This window comes from Mirounga angustirostris, unplaced genomic scaffold (assembly GCF_029215605.1).
Source record: "Mirounga angustirostris isolate CCGP_5_RB_7025 unplaced genomic scaffold, mMirAng1.0.hap1 SCAF_3, whole genome shotgun sequence".
NCBI lineage: Eukaryota > Metazoa > Chordata > Mammalia > Carnivora > Phocidae > Mirounga > Mirounga angustirostris.
In genome coordinates, this window is record NW_026991711.1 from 2,942,702 (window position 1) to 2,964,338 (window position 21,637).

At 51.1% G+C, this 21,637-nt stretch overlaps 1 protein-coding gene across 2 annotated transcripts in view; it reads left to right on the forward strand.

Moving 5' to 3' along the window:
- COL4A1 (collagen type IV alpha 1 chain) overlaps window positions 1-19,996 on the forward strand; it is a 134,530-nt gene extending 114,534 nt beyond the window's left edge. For both annotated transcript variants that reach the window (XM_045869704.3, XM_045869705.3), the window contains 16 exons: window positions 680-819; window positions 1,249-1,375; window positions 1,468-1,548; window positions 1,956-2,054; window positions 3,099-3,149; window positions 4,381-4,566; window positions 5,127-5,260; window positions 6,309-6,381; window positions 7,154-7,225; window positions 8,258-8,386; window positions 9,350-9,448; window positions 10,406-10,618; window positions 11,365-11,542; window positions 15,076-15,190; window positions 17,203-17,375; window positions 19,177-19,996. In XM_045869704.3, coding sequence (XP_045725660.1) covers window positions 680-819; window positions 1,249-1,375; window positions 1,468-1,548; window positions 1,956-2,054; window positions 3,099-3,149; window positions 4,381-4,566; window positions 5,127-5,260; window positions 6,309-6,381; window positions 7,154-7,225; window positions 8,258-8,386; window positions 9,350-9,448; window positions 10,406-10,618; window positions 11,365-11,542; window positions 15,076-15,190; window positions 17,203-17,375; window positions 19,177-19,258 — 1,952 coding nt within the window. In that variant the 3' untranslated portion in view covers window positions 19,259-19,996. The remainder of the gene's footprint in view (window positions 1-679; window positions 820-1,248; window positions 1,376-1,467; window positions 1,549-1,955; window positions 2,055-3,098; window positions 3,150-4,380; window positions 4,567-5,126; window positions 5,261-6,308; window positions 6,382-7,153; window positions 7,226-8,257; window positions 8,387-9,349; window positions 9,449-10,405; window positions 10,619-11,364; window positions 11,543-15,075; window positions 15,191-17,202; window positions 17,376-19,176) is intronic.
- Window positions 19,997-21,637: the final 1,641 nt, after the last annotated feature.

Below are 21,637 nucleotides of genomic sequence, written 5' to 3' on the forward strand. Positions count from 1 at the left end.
CGGGCCAGCCGCTAGCGCCCTCTGGTTCCTCTACCCCAACCCTGAACTGGCCCCAACCCCGCCTGGCGCATTCACTCCCATGAGGAGGCGGGTGAGAGGTGGAAAGCGCGGGCCTCAGGTGGGTCCGTGGCTAGTGCCTCTCGGAATCCACGGGGAAGGGAGAGCCGAGGCAGGAGGCCGGCCCCTCTAGCCCCCCCTATGCCTTCACGAGGCGCCTGATCACCCCCATTTGACATAGAGACATCTAGCTCGCTGTTTACTACACCTGTTTGTAAGTAGGTCTCGGTACCAGCATACGTTACGAAACTAGGTATGCGTTTACTCTTATGATGGCCCGCCTCACGACCCTCTGATTCTTCGGGGTAATGTGCATTGATTGTAGAATAAGGAACATAAAAGCCCTTTGTTATACTGCTGCCAAAGCAAATATGCTGAGGAGTTCATGTATTTCTTCTCTCTCTCTGTGAAATGGTGGTCTCTAGAAGACAGGACAGACGCTTCCTAGCGTGGCAGTTACGTGCTGTGGGCAACTGGCATCTGCCTGCATAACTAAGAGATTGATAAATGAAGGGAAACATGTTCTTTTACCTCCTTCTTGCAGGCCGTCAAAGTGCTTTTTTATTTTGAATATTAGCACCTGCTAAGCACACATTCAAGTTTCAGTTGTCTGCGTTTATAGGAACACCGGGAGAAAAAGGTGTGCCTGGAATCCCCGGCCCACAGGGCGTCCCTGGCTTACCCGGGGAGAAAGGAGCCAAAGGAGAGAAAGGGCAGGTGGGCCTACCTGGCATTGGAATTCCGGGCCGTCCTGGGGACAAGGTAACAGCCCCCTGCTTGGAAACCTCCCCTGCCCCCCATCTGAGCAGCTCAGCACATTAACTTACTCGTAACACAGAACAGTGTCCCCCGACTTACTCTGAGTTGTCCCTCTTGCCTTCTGTCCACCACCCCTTCCTTGGGAAGGGTCTAGAGGCTGTTGGAGAGGCAGGGTAGCAAGCTCTCACGAGCTGGAAAGGAAGGGTGAGGAAGACCATGAAGAGTAGAAACAGATAACTGGCTCTTTTGCTCTGGGTTTCCCGTTTGTCCTCGTTTTTCGGATGTGGACTTTGACTCTTTGTTAGAAAGCTGGAAATGGGATTCTCCAGTGCAACATAATGGTACCAAAATGCGTACTGTTATCCAGAAGGGGCCCCCAGACTTTTGTCTGGGGACAGATGTAAAATGCATGGGCCCATTGTCTACTCACAGGGAGATCAAGGGGTCGCAGGCTTTCCGGGGAGTCCTGGAGAGAAAGGAGAAAAAGGCAGCGCTGGTATCCCAGGGGTCCCTGGCTCCCCAGGCCCCAAAGGCTCGCCAGGGAGTGTCGGCTATCCAGGTAGGTGAGCCGGGCCCCCTCCCGAGCTTGGGTTTGAAGATGACGGGAAGACTCAAACTGATGGCATTCTGGTGTCTTTTGTTTCCCATTAGGAAGCCCCGGATTGCCTGGAGAAAAAGGTGACAAAGGTCTCCCGGGATCGGATGGCATTCCTGGCATCAAAGGAGAAGCAGGTAGAGACCACTTTTTCGAATGCAGACGGGCCATCGAGGCTGGGAGTTTCCCTCCCTCGAGGTGGCGCATCGTGAACCCCAGAATGTCCCCGGGTGACCCAGCCCTCCTCGTTTCAGATGAACAAACTGAATGTAGGGGACTCACGGGGTCTTTCTGAGGTCTGGCCACCAGTTAGGAGCTAGAACCAAGGTCGCAGAGCTGGCGGTACAGCTAGGTCCAGTTGGTTCTAGAGGTTCTAGAATCGGTTTGTGTGTCAGTGTGGGAGTGTGATGTACGTGTCTCGGGGACGCCAGGTGTGCTGGGGGAAACGGCTCCCTGGAGGAAGGTCACCTGAGGGTCTTGCATGCAGAGCAGGTGCCGTAAGAGTGTCCGTGCCTGACTGACTGATGTGACTCTTCTCTCTGAGGTCTTCCTGGGAGTCCTGGCCCCACGGGCCCAGCTGGCCAGAAAGGGGAGCCCGGCAGTGACGGAATCCCGGGGTCGGCGGGAGAGAAGGGTGAAGCAGGTATGCTCAGCTTCTGCTCCCTTTCAGGACGAGCTGCTCCCTGCGGTCAACAGGTCTCAGACTTCCGGACCGTGCTAAGTGACTGGGGCTGCGCACAAAGTGGCACCTACCCCATGCGTTTGAACCCCATGTTTGAACACTGGTGTGGACAAGGGGAGAGGCCTGGATAAGAAGAGGGGCAGGGGGCGTGCATTTCTTCTAGCAGCAGTCACGGGCTCCTGCCCTGAGCTCCCAGTGGCGCGTGAGAGAGACACCCAGAAACAGCCCAGGCTCTCCCTCCCGAGCCTGGCATTTCCCCCTTTAGAGAGGTGGTCCTGGGGACATTGCCGGTCCCCCGCATCTGCTCCTGTCACTCATGGGCTGCCGGCTCCGACAGTGGGAATCACGTACATGGTAGTACTCGTGTGTAGCAAGAGGGTGACCCCGAGTCGGGGACCCACTTGGGGAATGTTGCTGGAGAGGGGCATCCAGGGGGTTTCCTGCGGTCAGGGCTGACCTCTTGCTAAAGTTCATTGTTTCATTTTATACACCTTACGTTTATATTGCGTGCGTTCATTTTCTTATAACAATAATTCATGAAGTGCCTCCACACCTGCTTTCCCCCACTTCCATCTTCCTTCGAGCCCCTTGCTCACGTGTGTGGGCTTCCCAGTGTTTCCTGTCCGGAACGTCTCTGACTCTCTCTGCCTCCCCCTAGAACGGCTGTTAGTTGGATGGTCGTCTGAGAAAAGCCAGTTTGTTAGTCTCTAGACGGGAGGAGAAAATACGTACTTACTTTTGTACAGACCATTTCTACTAAATGCCGTAACGGTTCTGTGCTGACAGGTACTTAAGACAAGTGCTAAATGATCCATACCCAGTCCAGGGCCTCTCAGCACAACCGTGGGAATGGGATTTTTCTCTCACGTGTGTGGTGAACTGATTTCCACATATCCTATAAAGAGCATATGGTATTGGCACACAGAGTTGACGGTGTTTAGTGCTGGACCTGCAGATCAACTATTTTAGGAAATGTGGATGTGACTTCTTACCCTTAACTTACAGGTCTGCCCGGGAGAGGATTCCCAGGGTTTCCAGGAGCCAAAGGAGAGAAAGGTAACATTTGCGAAACAGAGCGGGTCTCACGGTTGCGAGGAGGCCGTGGGCAGGGGTGACAGATGCCAGCTCTGGGTTGGTCTCGTCTGTGCCTGCTCCTGGCCCCCGACAAACCACCATCTGGTGCACTGTCATTGTCTTCTGAAAAAGCAAGACAAGAATCACAAGGAGGGGCCTGCTGTCAGTTTTGGCGATGACTCTGTTTCATTCCTTTCTTACTTTTTCTTAAGAACCTTGAAATCATCCTAGAATTTTGGTATTTAATTAGCAAGTTTGGAGTAATATGGTGGAGACTACACATGCAGGGATTTTTTTCCCCTATAAGTTCTTACCTTAAAAAACTTTAAAAACAGTTTACTACCGGGTTTCTCTCATTGACATACAATAAACTACACAGATGTAGAGGGTGCCATTTGGTAAGTCTTGGTACATGTACACACGTGCAGAAGTACCCCCACATTCAAGACAGTGAACACTTCCATCACCCCAAGTCTCCTAGGCTGCTTTGTCATCCCCAGCTTGCCCTTCCTGCCCCCAGTGCCATCCCATCACCGCCCACTGGTCTGTCTTCTGGCACTGTGGATTAGCTTGCATTTTCTAGAGTTTTGTATCGACAGAATCCTCTGTATTTTACTCTTTTTAGTGAGACTTTGTTTGCACAGCATAATTAGTTTGAGAGTCACTGGTGTGGCGGCTTGTACCAGTCGTTCCCTCCTGTTTCTTGCTGAGTAGTGTTCCGTGGTGTGGCTGTAACAAGCCCTTCATCTAGCAGCACGCTTGCTTGCACTCGCTCTGAGCTTGCATTCCAGTGGCTTTGCGGCAAAACACTTCCTTTAAAAAGTATAAAGAGAGGCGCCTGAGAGGCTCAGTCAGTTAAGCATCTGCCTTCAGCTTAGGTCATGATCCTGGGGTCTTGGGATCGAGTCCCGCATCGGGCTCCCTGCCTTTGAGCCCCTTGCTCACTTGTGTGGGTTTCAATAAATAAATAAAATCTTTTAAAAAATGTTAAAAGCATCAAGAATGACAGCTGGGCTCTTGTATTCTAAGCTTACTCTTCTCCAGGTCGACCATGGCTGGAGTCTGGTGTGTTACTTAGTAAAGCAGGGAGAGGGCACATAGCTCTGTCGTCCCCCCCTATGCCTTCCGGAAGCCGCTCCCTCCTTGTCCCTGTACCGTGGTTTCTCTTCTCCCCTGCTTTTCACCACCATCTCAAACTGTTGTTGTTGTTTAGGTTCAAAGGGTGACGTGGGTTTCCCAGGACAAGCCGGGAGTCCAGGCATCCCCGGATCCAAAGGAGAGCAAGGATTCATGGGTCCCCCGGGGCCGCAAGGACAGCCGGGCTTACCTGGAGCTCCGGGCCACGCTATGGAGGGGCCCAAAGGAGACCGGGGCCCACAGGGTCAGCCTGGCCTGCCAGGTAAGGGTGTCTCAGCAGGGTCAGAGCCGGGACCGACCACAGAAGGCACGAACACGCACGAGTGTGAAAGTGATGGAAGTACTTCAGTCCTCAGTGGAGTTTTTCACTTAGAAGTTTGCAGCATTGATTGCAGCTCGAAACTGCTTCAGATATTTGGGGACCCTTGTTGTTTGGCCTCTGCTGGGTCACTCCCCCCCTGCTCCAGGTCCTCTCTGTCAAGGAGTTCAGTAGATGTGATAAGTGATTAGAGGTAGACTAGACGTTCCTGGGGGAGACTGGGGCACAGATGTGACCCGTGCTGGCTTTTCACCCGGTGGCATCCTGGCACGCCCCGCCCCCGTCCCCACCCTGGGGCGACTGTGTGGCGGGGTTGTTTGCTGCGGTTGGGGTGCCATCGAGCAGATTCTCCCTTCTAGGACCGGTGGGATTTCCGCAGGCTCCCACAGCGCCCTACAGTGTTGTTGTCCGGGGCGGGGGGCAGTTGGGTGGAGATGCCAAGCCCACCTGTCCATTAAATCACCCTCTAACCCCAAACGTGCGACTTTCGTGTCTCCCATTAGGGCTTCCAGGACCTGTGGGGCCTCCGGGGCTCCCTGGGCTTGATGGCCTCAAAGGTGACAAAGGAAACCCGGGCTGGCCGGGGACTCCCGGAGTTCCAGGGCCCAAGGGAGAGCCAGGATTCCAAGGCCTGCCTGTGAGTTGTCCGTGTGTCCCGTCTTGTGTGGGAACAGGGTCACAGGGCCGTGCGTGTGTGTACAGGGCTGTTTCACTCTTGAATCCTCTCTGGAGGGGCTGCTGCTTGTTGTTGGTCATCCGCCATCTTGCCTGACACCACAGTAGCTTACGAGTACAACATTCTTTGCATCTAGTTTTACAAGACCCGCCCCGGGGGATTGTAATCCCCATTGCTGGGGATTGCAGCTCAGTGCCTGTGCTGGAAATCTGGGTACACCCTTGATGCAGACAGCAGGCTTCAGTAAGAGAAGTGCGCTCCCTATTTCTGGTGCCATGAGTGGCTGGCCGTGTCCACGTACCTGTCGACGTGTGTGTACGCACATCTGTGTTTGTGCATGTTTTCACTGTGACGCTTTTTTAAATAAGCAAAGAAACAAATAATACGTGAGAAACCGTATGACTTATTTACACTGAGGAGTGTGAGGAGGAAATATTTTGAAATAGCCAGAAAATGAGATAATATGTTTAAAATACATGAGTGATGCCATATTTGTAAAGAAAAACAGTCCTCCTTTGGTTATGTGTTTCCTTCTCTCCATATTTAAAATCCCTTTTCAGATAACATATCAAGCTAATTCTAAAGAAAATGCATTATGCCTGAGTGTTTGGGGGAAAGTTTCCATACGGTAGTTCAGTGCTGAAAGGTTGATATGTCACGGTGACATGTGCTCAGGAAGGCCCAGGTGTGTCCACGGCACCGTGCTGTGGCCTGGGGATGGCAGGACGCATGGCGTGCACCTGCTCTGGGAACTGACTGTGTAGATGGACAAGGGGAGGAGGCACCGTGAAGGAAGCAAGTTGTCCCAACTTCCAGCTCCCTAGTATAGACGCGCATAGAGATTTTGTCTTTCTTTTTATGTCACTCAAGAAAGCACAGGGCACTGTTTGTTCACAGAGCTCCTTTGCAGAACGCTGAGGTCCTGCCCCAGGCCCCTGACTAGCAGGTTACTTGAGAGACTTACCACCTCCTGAGCATTTCCCGGCTGACATTCTCCTTGTGTGTCTAGGGGATTGGTGGCTCGCCAGGGATCACAGGTTCTAAGGGTGACATGGGGCCTCCAGGAGTGCCAGGATTTCAAGGTAAGACCATAAAGAAGGTGCTGCTTGGAGGCAAAACCTGACCACTGGCCCTTTCGGCCTGATTACGGTGCAAGACACTGTTCTCCCAGTTAAACATGCTATTTCGTGCTATGGCACCCTGATTTCTATCACCCTATGAATGGCTGTAGAAAGACACTCTGCATGTTCTTATTAAGAATCAGTGGATCATTTGCATCTCGATCATTTGTATTATCAGTAAGAAATCATGGATTTGGGGCATTCATTAATTTATTAACGTATTAAGCGAACATTTATTGGGTGCCTCTCAGCTCCCAGGCGCTGTGAGTTTTACTGCTGAATCTGATACATATGAATGCCAGGTGAATAAAACAAGTTCTCAGCCTGCAGGCATCTTGGGGTCTATTTGGGGACATGTGTGCACCAGATTGTGGCCAAAAACAGGATCATGTGCCCCTCCACTATTTGTGATCATTTTATAGTTTGTTGTAGGTTTGGAAAAATGTGACTTCTAGGTTCTAGAAAGAAGAGTTTCATGAAAAGTTTTATATAGCTGACCAGAAGTAATGTTCTTTTCTTCCCTGAGAACAAACTGGAAATGTGTTCACTGTATGTGTGTATGCACGTATACATGGGTATTCCTGTACGTAGGTATGTGTGTATGCGGACACACATGAAATGGGCACACGTGTGTGCGCATGTGTAGGTATGTGTGTGTGCCTGCGTGCGTGTATACAACCGTACTTGCATGTAGTTGGGAATTCTGTGCAGACGATGTTCTTCTTTCCTCCAGGTCAGAAAGGCCTCCCTGGCCTGCAGGGAGCGAAGGGGGATCAAGGTGACCAGGGCTTCCCCGGAAGTAAAGGTAGGAGCGTTTGCTGTGCTCGCTGGGCCTTGCTGGTGCTTTGAATGCACGGAATTAGGGAGTTTGGTTTTACAGACGTGAGAGGCTTGAGTATCATCAGGAAACAGTTGATTAAAAATTCTTTGGTAGCTTGTCAGGACATTTTTATGACGTGTCTTGAAAGTCAGGCTCCTTAAATCTAGGAGGTAAATCCGGAGAGAGTAGGACAGACTCAAGATTCACAGCCCGCAGGCTCCGGAGGCAAGCAGCCCAGCCACTTAGCTGTCCTAGGGAGGAGCTCGGTCTTGCATGGACAGGCTGCATGGGGGCCGGGCGGCAAGGAGCTCTGCACAGGGAAGACTCTTCCTCGGCTTCTCCACCATCGCAGTGTGTGGCGGCTCCCACGCCCCAAGGCATTTTCGGGGTGAAAACAGCATCCCGTTCTAGCTTCTGCGGGGCCGACCATATCTGCAGGGCCGTGTTTAATTTTCAAAATCATGCTTCAGGAGAGAGACTGAGCAGTGCAATGTCAGGAACAAAAGAAATGGGGAAGGTGTGTGGAGGGCAGGAGAGGCCTGGGGGCTGGGGCCGACTCAGCCTCTGCGGACTCTGGAGCTGCTCCTCATCTTTCAAGGGCTGTCATGCAGAAGGGTTAACTTTATGCGTCATTGGAAAATGAAGGCCCATGCTTGGAATGTACCTACAGCCGATTTCAGAGACTATAGGAAGAGCCCTTCTGATTGCATACATTGCAGCCCTCTGGGTGCGGGTGGGCTCCCTGGGAGGGACGGAGCTTCGCCTGCTGGGCCTGTGTAGGTGAGGGCCGCATGGTGGTTGTCGGGGATTCCAGAACCGAGCGGCCAGTTTATACTAATGACCCCCAGCCTGAGGATTCAGGATTTTGTGTTAAATAGTAGAAGTATGCACGTGACTTGTATTTTTGATACTGACCGGATTCTGAGAAATGTTGTGTTTGGATTGGGTTTCACATTGGGCTCTTCTCCCGTGAGCATTGACAGTGGAATTGATCATTGGCACCTCTGATTTCTGCAGGCCTTCCCGGCCCCCCGGGTCCCCCGGGACCCTACGATGTCATCAAAGGGGAGCCAGGGCTTCCTGGTCCTGAGGGTCCCGCAGGTCTGAAGGGGCTCCCGGGGCCTCCAGGCCCCAAAGGACAGCAAGGTAAGAGTAGCCGAGCTACGAAGGGGAGGTGTGGGGGTCGGGGGGAACCAGTGGGCTTTCCTCCTCACGCATGTGTCTCAAACCGGGGCCTCTGGGTGGTGAGTGTATAGACACGTATTTGAATATGACTTTCTTACTTTCCTTCAATGGAATCAAAACCTAGTGAAGTTTTTGAGGGGACTGAAAAAGCCAGGACAAAATACAGGAGAAGCTGGAGGAATGTACAGTTCAACACATCTGTGCTCACTGGGGAACCCATGGGCTGCAGACACAGAGATCGCCTTTCCCAGCGAGAAGATAAGGGATGGCGGGAGGTGTCAGTCTAGAACCTCAAGAATGGGCCCTGACAGTGGCCCAGAGGCCCCAGCCAGCCGGCATTTCGTGCCTGGGGTTCCCAGACACCTGACCCAGAACTTTATGAACACTCCCTATTGCAAGAGCTACCGGTGAGGGTGGGTGGACAGTAAAGGAGAAGGAAAACTCTACAGTTGAGAGGAGGCATCCATGAAAATTTAAGTTTAAACTCTCTGCGAGTAAAGGGTGCACATGAAAACAAAAGCCTATCCATGTGGGTATACCTGTTGCATAAGAATTACTTGAGGCTTGGGAATATGGCCTGGGGGAGATACTTGAGAACACGAAAATGTGTCACAGCCCTCCCTTTCCCCCCAGAAACTGCCTTTCCCCACACCATGCTCCAGACAATAGGAGCGAGCAGCCAGGGGCGCTCTGGATCAGATGGTGGAGCCTGTCGCTGGCAAATGCTGGTTTGGCTACCACCCCGGGGGTTGTGAACAAGGCATCGTGGGAAGGGCTCCTGGCTTCCGGCAGAACTTTCTCACTGCAGCTGAGGGTCTTAGGCTGCCCGGCCAGGAGGCTAAAAACACACTCCAAAAGGGAAGAAAAAGCCACAGCCTGTGGCGCTCCAGGACCAGGTCGTGAATTCCTTGCCCTTTCCTGCAGGTGTGACAGGATCCGTGGGCTTACCTGGACCGCCCGGTGTTCCTGGTTTTGACGGCGCCCCTGGCCAGAAAGGAGAGACCGGACCCTTCGGCCCTCCTGGTAGGTTTCCTCCTGACCCAGTCGCCCTCCACCTGCATCCTTCGGTTCGAAGTGTGCGGAAACGTGCACAGTGGAATTGAAAACGTTACTTGGCAGATTTCCGAAGAAGTCTGGTTTCTGTTTTTGGGTTTTGTTTTTTTTTTTAATTTGTTTAGAGGAAATAAGGTCTTACAGAGGAGCTAAAGGGCTGTCATTTTTTCTGTGTGGAGAGACAGATGTTGAAGCAGCGTACTGTTTCCAGGTGTTGTTGAAAGATGGCCAGCAGGGACGGCCTGTGGCCTCCTGATTGGGGGGGAGCGGGCTGTAGCTACAGAAATTCCATGTCGGCAACAGACAAGAGGGAGTAGATCATAATGCCAGCGTTGGCCACAAGGCCGCTGTCCGGCTCGGGATGCAGTGGGTCTGCTCCCCGAGGAAGCCGAAACTCAGCTGCCCCATAATGACTGAGATGCTGAAGCCTGAGGGATCGACTGGAGGGGCCAGGGGCCCAGCCCAGCAGAAGGTCCGTGAGCAGCTTCGTGGGCAGCGAGCACAGTGACCCGGGGGACGATAGGACTCACCACCAGCACCCAGCCCTTACCACCCCATTTCCACGCACTGTGCTGGGTGGGCTGCTGTGGAAGGGAAGCCACCTTAAAAGGAGGTTTTAGTCTAATAATTCTGTGATCCTTCTCCCTTAGAGGAGCCCCAAATGTTATCTGAGTGACACACGTGGAATCATGTCATTTATTCTACCTACTCATATATTCCTTTTCACATATTTCGTTTACCCATTGGGCTCAATTTTCTGAGCATCAGCTCTGCACCCAGCACTGTGTTTATAAAACAGCTCGGGTGGTCTGTAGAAAGGAGAAGCTGGGGCAGCACAGAGGCGTGTTGCTGTACTTAGTCGTCTTCAAAGTCTTTCAGGGGAGCCTGTCTGCAGCCAGGGAAGCTCATTTCTCTTCTGTCTTCCAGGTCCGCGAGGGTTTCCGGGCCCGCCAGGCCCTGATGGATTGCCAGGATCCATGGGTCCCCCAGGCACCCCGTCTGTTGATCACGGCTTCCTTGTGACCAGGCACAGTCAGACAACGGATGACCCACAGTGTCCTCCTGGGACCAAAATTCTTTACCACGGGTACTCCTTGCTCTATGTGCAAGGCAACGAAAGGGCCCACGGCCAGGACTTGGGTGAGACGCTGGGGACGTGGGTGTTCGTGTGATACCGAGCTGTGGCAGCCGGCAGAGCTGTACTCAGCTCCGGTCCTGTGTTCAGGGCACCACAAAGACACGGTCAGTGCAAAGGGCGCCTGATTCCGTTTCCCTCCCGCCTTATAAAGCAAACCACCAAGTTCAGCAGCTACCCCATTACTAAGAGAAGCCCAGAAAATGTAAAACCTTTTCAATTCATACAACTTTCAATCTCTTCTTCAAATTATCAAGTAGGTCACGATTTCTGGAGTATATACTTCGCAGTTAGCTTTGAGATTCTTAAAATAGGGCCGTTTTACTGGTGCTCTTTCTAAACAATGACCCACTTAACGGCACACACCTCTAACTGGTATGGAGCTCGGAAACAAGCAGCCCTAGAATCTCTGCATTTGCGGCAAAACGGTTGTTAAAGACGTTGTCCAGGTGGTTACTGTCCATCGTACGAGGAGCCACCTGTTAAATTTCTCTTGGAATTCAGTTTTATAAAAGATTTCTCTCCTTTAATCAAAATATCCTATGTAATTCTTTATAGTTTTCCTTTTACCTTGATCACTTTAAATGTAATTTAGTGCTCATTTACAATCACACTAGTCTGTGCGTGTATTTACTTCCTTCTTCCTGTTTATAAGGTAAAACATTCTCATTTCCATTTTGATGGTTGCTTTGCTTGGAGGCAGACTGATTATACAGCCAGCCCTTGATTCTGTCTCTCCCCGTGGCTCTAGGCACGGCTGGAAGCTGCCTGCGCAAGTTCAGTACGATGCCCTTCCTTTTCTGCAACATCAACAATGTGTGTAACTTTGCCTCCCGAAATGACTACTCCTACTGGTTGTCCACGCCTGAGCCCATGCCCATGTCCATGGCGCCCATTGCCGGGGACAATATCAGACCGTTTATTAGCAGGTGAGTTGGGCATTTGTCGGAGCGGATGTAGAATTGAAGAAGACAGATCTCTCATAGTCTAGGAGAGGTTGTTACTGTTTTTTTCACTTTCCCCCCCAAAACATTCGACCCATTGCCATTCAGTTTATTGATTGTAACGTCAGACTTTTGTAACACAAGTTCGATATAAAAGTTAGCTCTCCTCTTCAAAATGCCAGGGCAGTGCCTTGGAGAAGTGATGCCCGGCTTTGGGGCAGAATTCCTGTTCCGTGTGAGTCATAGGGGTGGCCGCCCTCCGTCCCGTGAAGCCGTGCCCCTGGGTTCCTTGGCAGCCACAGGAACAGCGTTCTCAGTTTTGTTTTATCAAATAATTCTCTCCTTGAGGAGCCTTTTCAGGTTTTTTTCTTCTGATTGCCCCACCCCCATGAAATTAAAAAATTTTTTTTGTTATTTTTAATTGTAGTAAAATAGACATCACATAAAATGAATCATCTTAATCATTTCTAAGTGCACAATAGTATTTAATTCAGGAACTCACATATGGGTGTGAGAGGTGGTCTCTCTGAAATTGTAACACCTCAGACATACTATCTGTGCTTTATACACAAAAAGATGATACAGATTTACTGTATACATAAAAATGTATACATACTAAGATTTTTTTCATACTCTCCCACCCCCACTAACTTCTGCTCCCTTAGGATGAAGTCCCACTGACAATTCATGTGTTTGACTGAGCAGCTTCCCAAATTAAGTGCTTTCCATGCTAATTAATGTCTGGAGTATGTTTTCAGGTCTGCCTGGTAGGAAGTAAGAGGGGAAATTGAAATTATTATGACTGAGAAATACACGATTGTCCTATTTTTGCTTCATTCCTTCCAATTAAACGCTGATTCCTTCGCTCTACTCAGAAGTAGTAGAAAAGTGGCAATGATATGAATTCATCTAAGAAGCTATTTTATAGTTGTACTTTCTAACACAGTAGGATAATAAGGGATGAATAGAATAACAAGGCAGACGGGTTTGCCTCAGGGAAGTGAGAGTGAGGACTCACTGCCTTTTCTACATTCCCTCTAAAGAACCAAGCAGCTTTTGACGAGGAAGAAGGAGATGGCAGGGTCCTGTGGTCAGAGGGCAGAGGGAGCAGGAAGTGCGTGCTGGAGCCGGTCCTGGGAGCCCTGAGGCCAGTGTGGGGCTCTAGCCCTTCTGGTTCCACGTGCACATGCAGGGCTGCAGGTCCCGGCAGATCCCGTTCTTACTGAGGGGACAGGTACCACAGAGGGGGACCCAGAGCCAAAGAGCTGGGAGATGGCCTGATAAACAGGAAAACCATAGGTTTTCGGTGGATTTACATTAAACTATCCCCTGATAACTTTCTTTGATGTTTCTTTGGAGCTGTAAGAAAACTCACTTTATGGGTCTTAAAATGGGAAAAGTGGTTCATTACACTTTCGAGTGGCACCTTTCCAAACCATTATTTACGTGTGTCAGTGAGCGTCTGAGACTTTCTCTGCGGAGACTGTCCTGGCGCAGAACCATGCCGGCTGCACCCGAAGGAAAACTAACCACCTTTGTGTTTTTGTTCAGCTTCCCTTGGATAACAGGTAGAAAATGATTATTCATGTTTGTTTGTTATTTACCACCTTGATAAAACTACCCTTTGACCTTGATTTGGTTGAGGAAGGGGTTGTGGCATGTGTTTGCAATATTCCAAAATCAGGTCCATGAGAAGCCTGTGTCTGAGATTTGCTATTCCCAGTGGACCCCTTACTTTCAGGAAGACCCCCAGCCCGGAAGCATGGGCTGTGTCAACATCAGCGGTGTGCATTTCGGCTTTTTACATGTTTCTCTTGCCTGACCCCCAGCAGCTCAGCGTGCAGGGACCTTACCAGTCATGCCCCCGAGCCTGCTGCTCCCGAAGCCACACTGTCTGTCGCTCCCTCCCTTTGGAACAGTGCTGCCCACTTCCGGTCTCTGAGTTCGCGGGTTTCCATGGTTACTGTCACTCCCTTGTTGCAGTTGCACGAGGTCTCAGGACTTCCGGGTTACTTGGGGGAGCTCCAGAAGCTTCACTTTTAGAGTTGATAACACAAAATCTTCCTGTGACGCAGAAAAGCTGGCAACTTCTCTCCCTTCACCCTGAGAACAGGGCAGACGTTTCTGGCTTTCTGCAGACATGAGTCCTCACGAGCTGCTGATTGTTTCATTGTCCTGGGGGCAAGACCACTGTAGTCCAGCGGGGGAGCCGCGCTCGAGCTCTGGCGCTCTCTCGGCTCTCTGGGGCCTCAGGCTTTTCAGGAATAACACAGGGGGTTGACCGTCTGAATTTCAGGGGGCCATCCGGCTCTTGCCATCTGTGTCCATGACGGGGAGGCATCAGGAACACCCGTCTCGATGAGCCCCCAGCCCAGAGAGAGCCTGACATCGAGCACCGGCCGCCACGCTCTATTTCTGGCTTCTGTGTCTGGTAGACAGATGGTGGCAGATGTATAAGGCCAATTTCAGTAACTGTTGTTTAACTGAGCCTTTTAATTCATCTGCCCTGGTGTGAATAAAATAGAAAATTGCGCGCTCACATGTGCGCGCACACACGCGCATGCATGGAAAGTCGAATGACTAATTTAGGCCTCTGACTGCTCCCCATCCATTTTCATGCAAATGTTCCAGCATAACTAGGTGTAATTATTAACACCATTTATAGTCATTTATCAGCATGGCTAACACTCTGTTCATTTTGTGACTTGAATGTAATTATGTGAGTGCTGGTGTTTAATTTTTTTTTTTCTTTTACAAAACATTACCCTGCCATCGAAGGGTTCCCTGAACCGGGCAGATCTGAGTCAGAAGAGGGTGTGTTGCTGTAGTTTGTTGCTGGGGTCGGCCAGCTGGCTCGGGGGGCACCTGTCCTGGAGCAAGTTCTGTGGGAGGCCCTCCCGCGGCAGTGTCCACCAGCGCCTCCCCTTCCCCCCCCGGGGCAGGGTCTCGCCACGGCTCTGCTGCCTGCCAGTCAGTCCGAAGCGGGCTCACGGGGACATCCAGCCCCAGATGCAGTGTTTGCTGGCTACTCTGTCACCACGTATTCCTTCTGTTGAAGATGATTCTCAGCTGAAAACAAATCGCTGAATTCCGGAAGTGGTAGCACTTGGGTTTCACCGACTCCCGTGGCTCAAGTGTTAATTGTGTTTGCTGAAATCCACACCCCCTGTTGAAAAGTCGGAAAACACTGAATGCACAAAGGAGAAAACACCCATCCACGGTCTCCCAGCCCCTCCGGGAGATGGCCACAGTTACAGCCTGGCCTTGCGATTTCCCCCTTCCCACAAAGCAGATGGCTCAACAAGTGTTGGATGTGGATTTTCTAGCACTGGGGGGGGGGGGCTTATAAAATCAGTGAGAGGGCTCCACGCCGCAGTGTGTCGGGAGCATGACGCTGGCTCAGAACGTGTGAGTGCAGAGGGTGGGTGAGAGCACGGGGACGAAGATCGGACAGGCACAGGCTTCGTCCTGCGCTGTCCCTGCGGCCGTGCTCAGGGTCTGTGCTCTGTGCCTTCCAGGTGCGCAGTGTGTGAGGCGCCAGCCATGGTGATGGCCGTGCACAGCCAGACCATTCAGATCCCGCAGTGCCCCAGCGGCTGGTCCTCCCTCTGGATTGGCTATTCCTTCGTGATGGTGAGCGTCTGGGGAACTCCCCGCACCCCTGGCAGAGTCGCCCGCTCGCGCCCCCGCCTCCTCCCCCTCCCCCCGCGCCCCAACCCTCCGTTCTCAGGCTCACGCGGGTGCCGGCCTCTCCTCCCGGCCAAATCCTTCCCAGGGGCCTGGCCTGTTCCGCTGCAGACGGCGGCCATTCCAGCGCCTGGCCAGAGCCCGCCGCCTGCCTCTTGGGTCGCTGCTCTGGGACGAGGTGGCGGCGACAGCACGAAGAGCTTTCCCCGAGTCAGAGCATCTCCCCGGGAGGAGAGGAGACGGGTGCACAGTCAAGCAGCTCGCCTGAGCCTGAAGCAGAAGCCTCGGGGTGCGGGGGGGCAGGGGCTCACGCCCTTCCTGCGAGGAGATGCTGCTCTCCATCCCTTGGCTGTCCCGGACACAGGCCCCGGTGTTCCCACCCCTGAAACGCCAGTTACAATAGGAAACATGACACCAGTTTGAGATCCCCCTGGTAGCTGCTTATGTGACTTTCGTGCCACGGCTTAAAGTAGCGATTGCGTATGTGAAAGCTCTGCGCTGGGAAGGCCAGGCCGTAGTGGATAACCCCCAGGAAACGGCCTGCAGGGCTCCTCCCGCCTCACCACGGGCCCGCCCGTCCTCACCGCCTCAGGTGCGGCCACATGGACATTTTGACCCCGGATGACCTTTAGCCTGCTCTTTGTTGACCGGGAAAGTGGCTGTGTAACTGTTTCCTTCTGCCATAAGTTATGGCAGGTGCAGAAGGAATAGGACGGCCAGGAAAGCGGTTTTCAGAGCCCTGTGTCTGCATTCCACTTGGGTTGTGAGACTGCCGGCGCACGAGGCTTCAGGTAGACTCTTCAGCAGGGCCAAAGAATTGGCAGCCACACAAAGATGTAGCAGCTGCTTTGATGTGTCTAAGTACTGCGTTGTGGCTGCTTTATGAAGAAAGCCAGGTTAGGACTACAGTGTAGACAGATCAGGACCCCGGTGGAGGTGGATTGAATTTTTTGACTCCGTAATCTTAAGAAATACTAAACAGAACCTCATTATGACAGAAGGGGCCCCTGGCCCAAGGAGTAAAGAACCTCAGGAAAGCATTTTGTCACCATAGCAAAGATCTGAAACAATGCTTGCCCATAATTTCCCCAAATCAAGAGCAAACCAAAGTAATGGGGTCCGAGAGAAAGAGTTCTCCATCACTTCCCAGTTATTGGGGGCTTTGTGGGGACGTGGAGGGGCTCTGGCCTGACAGTCTGGAGACCCCTGTCTTTGTCCTTGAAACTGGGACCATGGTCAGATCCAGAATGTTCTAGCTAGCATTCTCCGGTCCTCATCGGGCAATGGAGGGCATTCACTTTGTCCTCAAACAACTCTTGTGGCTCTGAAATTCCCACGTCCGAAACAATAGTCATGGCGATTTTGGAATGTCTTGTCTCATTTTGGGTCATTCATCTTATGGTCCTGGTTTCTGAGCGCAGGTCGAGCCTCCTTGAACCCATTAGACCCAAGGGCATTTCAACAGTTACAATAATGGTTACCCTTTTCTTTCTCTTGTTTAAATTTTCGCTCTTTTGAAAGAAAAGTAACCGATGATTATTCTTTACTTTATAAAAGGACACATAACATCTAATACAGGATTTTAATTATCCTCACCAATTTTGATTAGAAAGGTTGATTTCACATCTGTTGGTTCCAACATCATTTACACATTTTGGCTCTTTCTTCTGTCCCAAGTTAGAGGTGGTTTCAGTGTTTCAAACATTATAAATAGTGAGGACAGCGTTTCTTTAACTTCGGATGCACCCGGGCTGGCCATGTCCCAGTAGGGGAGGGTCGGTGGTGGAGCTCTGGTGCTGCGTCTGGCTGCCGTGCCCCGCGCGTGGAGCACGAGTGTGTTTCCCCGCGACCTGCCCGTGGCTTCCCTGCGGGGCTCCCCTGGCTCCTCCCCGGGCACCGCGAGGCCCCGTGTGGGTGGTGGGCAGGGCCCTGACTCACGGCTCGCATCTGCCCCACAGCACACCAGTGCTGGTGCTGAAGGTTCGGGCCAAGCCCTCGCGTCCCCCGGGTCTTGTCTGGAAGAGTTTAGGAGCGCGCCATTCATCGAGTGCCACGGCCGTGGGACCTGCAACTACTACGCGAACGCTTACAGCTTTTGGCTTGCCACCATCGAGAGAAGCGAGATGTTCAAGTAAGTCGGGAGGGCCCCTGTGCGCGCTCCCTCGGGCACACAGTCTTAAAGAGGCTTCTCGGACGCGGACTGGGAAGGAGTCTTCTGCAGGCAGTAATGAGGACTCGGCTCTGTTCCGTGTGGACAGAGGGCCGAGACACGCTTGAGGGGCAGATCTCAGGTGACAGGTTCAGTTCTTCTGTTGGCTGAAGGATTCTGAGAGAAAAAAGGCCATTTTCCACTTTGTAGGTGGATTCACTGCGATGTAGTCAGAGCAGCTGGCTCCTCAAACAGCATTTGAAAATACATGTTAACGGTCAGGGAGGGAGGAGAGAGCGTTTGCCCTCGTAGCAGTTGGATGCCGACTCTGGTGTGTGCGTTGCGTGAGGTCTGAGGGACGTGACCAGACTGTTTGTTAGACCCATGAAAATAAAAATTAATTCCAGCCCAAATGCACTGAAATCGATAGGGAAGACCCTTCCCTTCTTTTCCATTCCGGCCACTGTTGAGGCGACTGCCCCAGGGGGTAGCTGGCCTGGGTGACGGTGCCGCCGAGCCTGGCGCAGTCGGGATGGAGAGGAGCGCGCGACCGGCCCTCTGTCCTTCGTGCAGCCCCTGCTGGGACAGGCGCGGGGACCCCTGAGCCCCAGCAGTTACCGTTCGGTCCCTCCGGAGATGTGCCTCTCCATCTTTGCCTTCTCAGGGAGAATTTGGCGGAACTCTTCTGGGAGCCCGTCCCTTCCTAAGTTAGATCATAAAAGGCAAAGCAACACTCTCGACTCGTAATATTTTAAGCACCAAAAAAGTACCAGGTACTCAGTGGGTAGCTTACATGAGACTTTTCAGGCACTGGAAACTTGATGTCAACTCTCGGGATAGAACTTAACCACCAGTTACCTAATTGAGCACTTGGGGGGTGTATCAGGTCCTGGGGCTTCCATTATAGGGTTAATAGGTAATAATGGGTTGGTTTTTTGATTTGTTTTTGTTTTTTTTGAACCAGCAGCCCAGCACAATGAACTAAAACAAAAATTAGATAAGATCCCATTATTTCAAATAATTAATTTTGGGCAATAAGATTTTCACAGAAGTTGCTAAAATCAGCAGCCTAATTTTAGGATGTTACTTTTATTATATGGCTACTTTAATTTTAATAGAATTTGGTTAGTGCCAACTTCAGTTCAGACTTCACCCCTCTAACACTCAAATTAAGGTAGAATTTCTATCATTTGGGGCACTAAATGTCTCCCCTCTGGCCTCTGATCAGACTACCTGCATATAATCCAGCAAAAGCTTATAGGAGGATCTCAAGGTCTAGTTAATTACCCCAGATGCATTGTTCATTACACATTCAGCCAGTATTTAATGAGCACTTAACTCTGTGCGAAGGGTTGCAGAGAATCTTCTTCACCTGGGGGAGTTTATGATCTGGCTGAGGAGAGAGCATGGAGGGGGGAAATGACAGGCCGAGGAGGCAGGGTGGCCCAGTGGGTGTGGCTCAGCTTTTGGAGCCAAGCACATGTGGGGTTGCTGTTTCCGTGCCCTCCCTGGCGTGCACTTGGCCTGCCGCCAGCCTCGTGGCCAGGGATGGGGGGGGGGTGCACGTGATCACGTGCCTCACTCCCCCCCTCACTGTGAGGATGGGTGACACCCAGCACCATGTCTGCTCGGTCGGGGTGAGCCAGGGTCGCCGCTTGTCCCGGGCTGGGGCCCCCTCCCATCCGACCCCTCGGAGATCTCCCCGGGTCGGGGGGAGGCCCTGGGAACTGGCCCGCCTCGCTGAGCCACAGCGCCGAAGGCTGGTTTCTGTGTCGTCCCGCAGGAAGCCCACGCCATCCACCTTGAAGGCCGGGGAGCTGCGCACACACGTCAGTCGCTGCCAAGTCTGTATGAGAAGAACGTAATGAAGCCTGGCCCTCCGCTAACGTACAACATGGTGCTACTCCCCCCTCTTCCCCTTCTTTTTTTTAACAGCAACGAACCCTAGAAATATATCCTGTGTACCTCACTGTCCAGTATGAAAACCGTAAAGTGCCTTATAGGAATTTGCGTAACTAACACACCCTGCTTCGGTGGCCTCTACTTGCTGAAGGAGAAACCAAGACCATGATAAGCTGTCATAGTGACATACCAGGTGGCACTTGTGATGAAATAAAAGTCTAAGTCTGTCCTACAATCCAGTGCACTGATGTGTAACTTGAGAACTCCATCAGAAAACCAAAGGGTGCTAGGAGGTGTGCGGGGCCTTCCGTTCTGTTTGAATGCCCGTTTCCACTCTTGTATTATAGCAGATGCCTTGTCAGCCCCGGATGGGATGTCTGTTTGTGTCACTGTCGAGCTGGGTCTGTACAAACAGCCGTCACGTGACCACGGTGTTTCGGAGCTGCACGTGGAATGCGGGCTCAGCAGCCGGATCTTCCAACCCCAAATATAAATTTAGGTCTTTCTGCTCTGTGTGGTACTATGCAGCTGCTTTTGCAGAAATCACGAATTTCCTGTGGAATAAAGATGGTCCAAAAGTAGGCAGAAATTAAATATATATATATTTTAGTAATTTATATAGATGTCAGCAATTAGGCAGGTCAAGTTTTCGTTTCATTTCCACTGTTAAAATAAAGCTTACATAGTTTCTTCCTCGAAAAGACTGTGTTGTCCTTTCACATAGATTTTTGAACACTCGGGTGTTGGATGGAAACATCCGTTCTCACTGTTCACCTCCAAACCAAAACTCGTGTATCAGCCAAAGCCAAACCCAGGTTCATGAGCGTGGTGTCTATTACAGTGAAGCATGTACTTTGGGCTTTATTGTTTTTTTTTTTCTGTATTAAATATCTTCAGGGTTTTAAACACTAATCACAACTGAATGACTTGACTTCAAAACCAGCAACCGTAAAAGGCCTTCGTTTCATTCGTATTCCTCATTCTGCAGCCTGGTGTGGAAAACAGCTCTGTAGGATCTTAGTGTCAGTAACCCACGTGGAAGCGCTTCGCGTGGCTTCCTCGTTCTCGGGAGCACTGTGTGCACGTCAGCAGGGAACGGGTGGATTTCAGGAGAGCAGAACTGACCACTATGCCTGAAATGACATTTCACCCAAAGTCTCCAAAACGTTTAAGACTACTAAGGCCTTTTATGTAATTTCTCTCAATGTGTATTTCTTAAAAATTCAAATTTGTAATAAAACTATTTGTATAAAAATTAAGCTTTTATTAATTTGTTGCTAGTATTGCCACAGAAACGTTAAAAGTTACTGCACGAGCCACTAATAAATTTGTAAGCTTTGCCTACCTTAGATCATATTTATTTTGCAGTCCTTCCAAATGAGAGAGCCAGACTGGGCATCACTTACAGAAATTACTGCAAAGAAAAATGATTGGTCTTCTTCTTCTGCCCTTCCTTCCTCCCTCCCTCCCCTCTGTCCATCCAGGCAGCCATCACCCATCATCCATCCATCCATCCATCCATCCATTATCCATCCATCCATTATCCACCCATCCATTGTATGTATACCAATGATTTGCCACTTTTCAAATCCTGGTTAGATACAAGATAAACAGAGATGAACAACATAGATAAACAGATGAATAACATACACATCCAGTCATTAAAAGCAGATTCAGGGCGCCTGGGTGGCTCAGTCGGTTAAGCGTCTGCCTTGGGCTCAGGTCATGATCCCAGGGTCCTGGGATCGAGTCCTGCATCAGGCTCCCTGCTCAGTGGGGAGCCTGCTTCTCCCTCTGCCCCTCACCCTGCTTGTGCTCTCTGGCTCTCTAAAATAAATAAATACAATATTAAGAATAAATAAAAGCAGATTCGATGGGGGGGCAGAGGGTAGAACTGAGATTATGGCTATGTGATGGATGGGTAGACGGTGGAGGGTTAGAGGGTTAGAGGGTTAAGGAGGGAAAGAAGATGGCAGATTTCTTTCTCCCTGGTGATCTCAGTTTCAGTTTACACTTGATCAAAACATGATCCCTGGAGAATGAGTGTGACACTGCATATTCAGGAAGAAGTTCTAAATATTGTGATGTTCTTGGTTACTGTACCTGACTGGATGGAATGGGACAATGGGTGAACGTGACCTCTCATGTGCTTGATCAGGAAACCTCACTCAAGGTCTAGTTTCGGCCACCCCACCCACCACCCATCTGTGATAAAACTGAGGAAAAGGGTTCATTTGCCTTCCTTATTATACAGGAGTGGATAGGAGGAGAGAACACTGAATCATCAGGCTTGGCTTCTACCGAAGTCACAGACATGGAGCACCTCCATATGGCAGCCATTT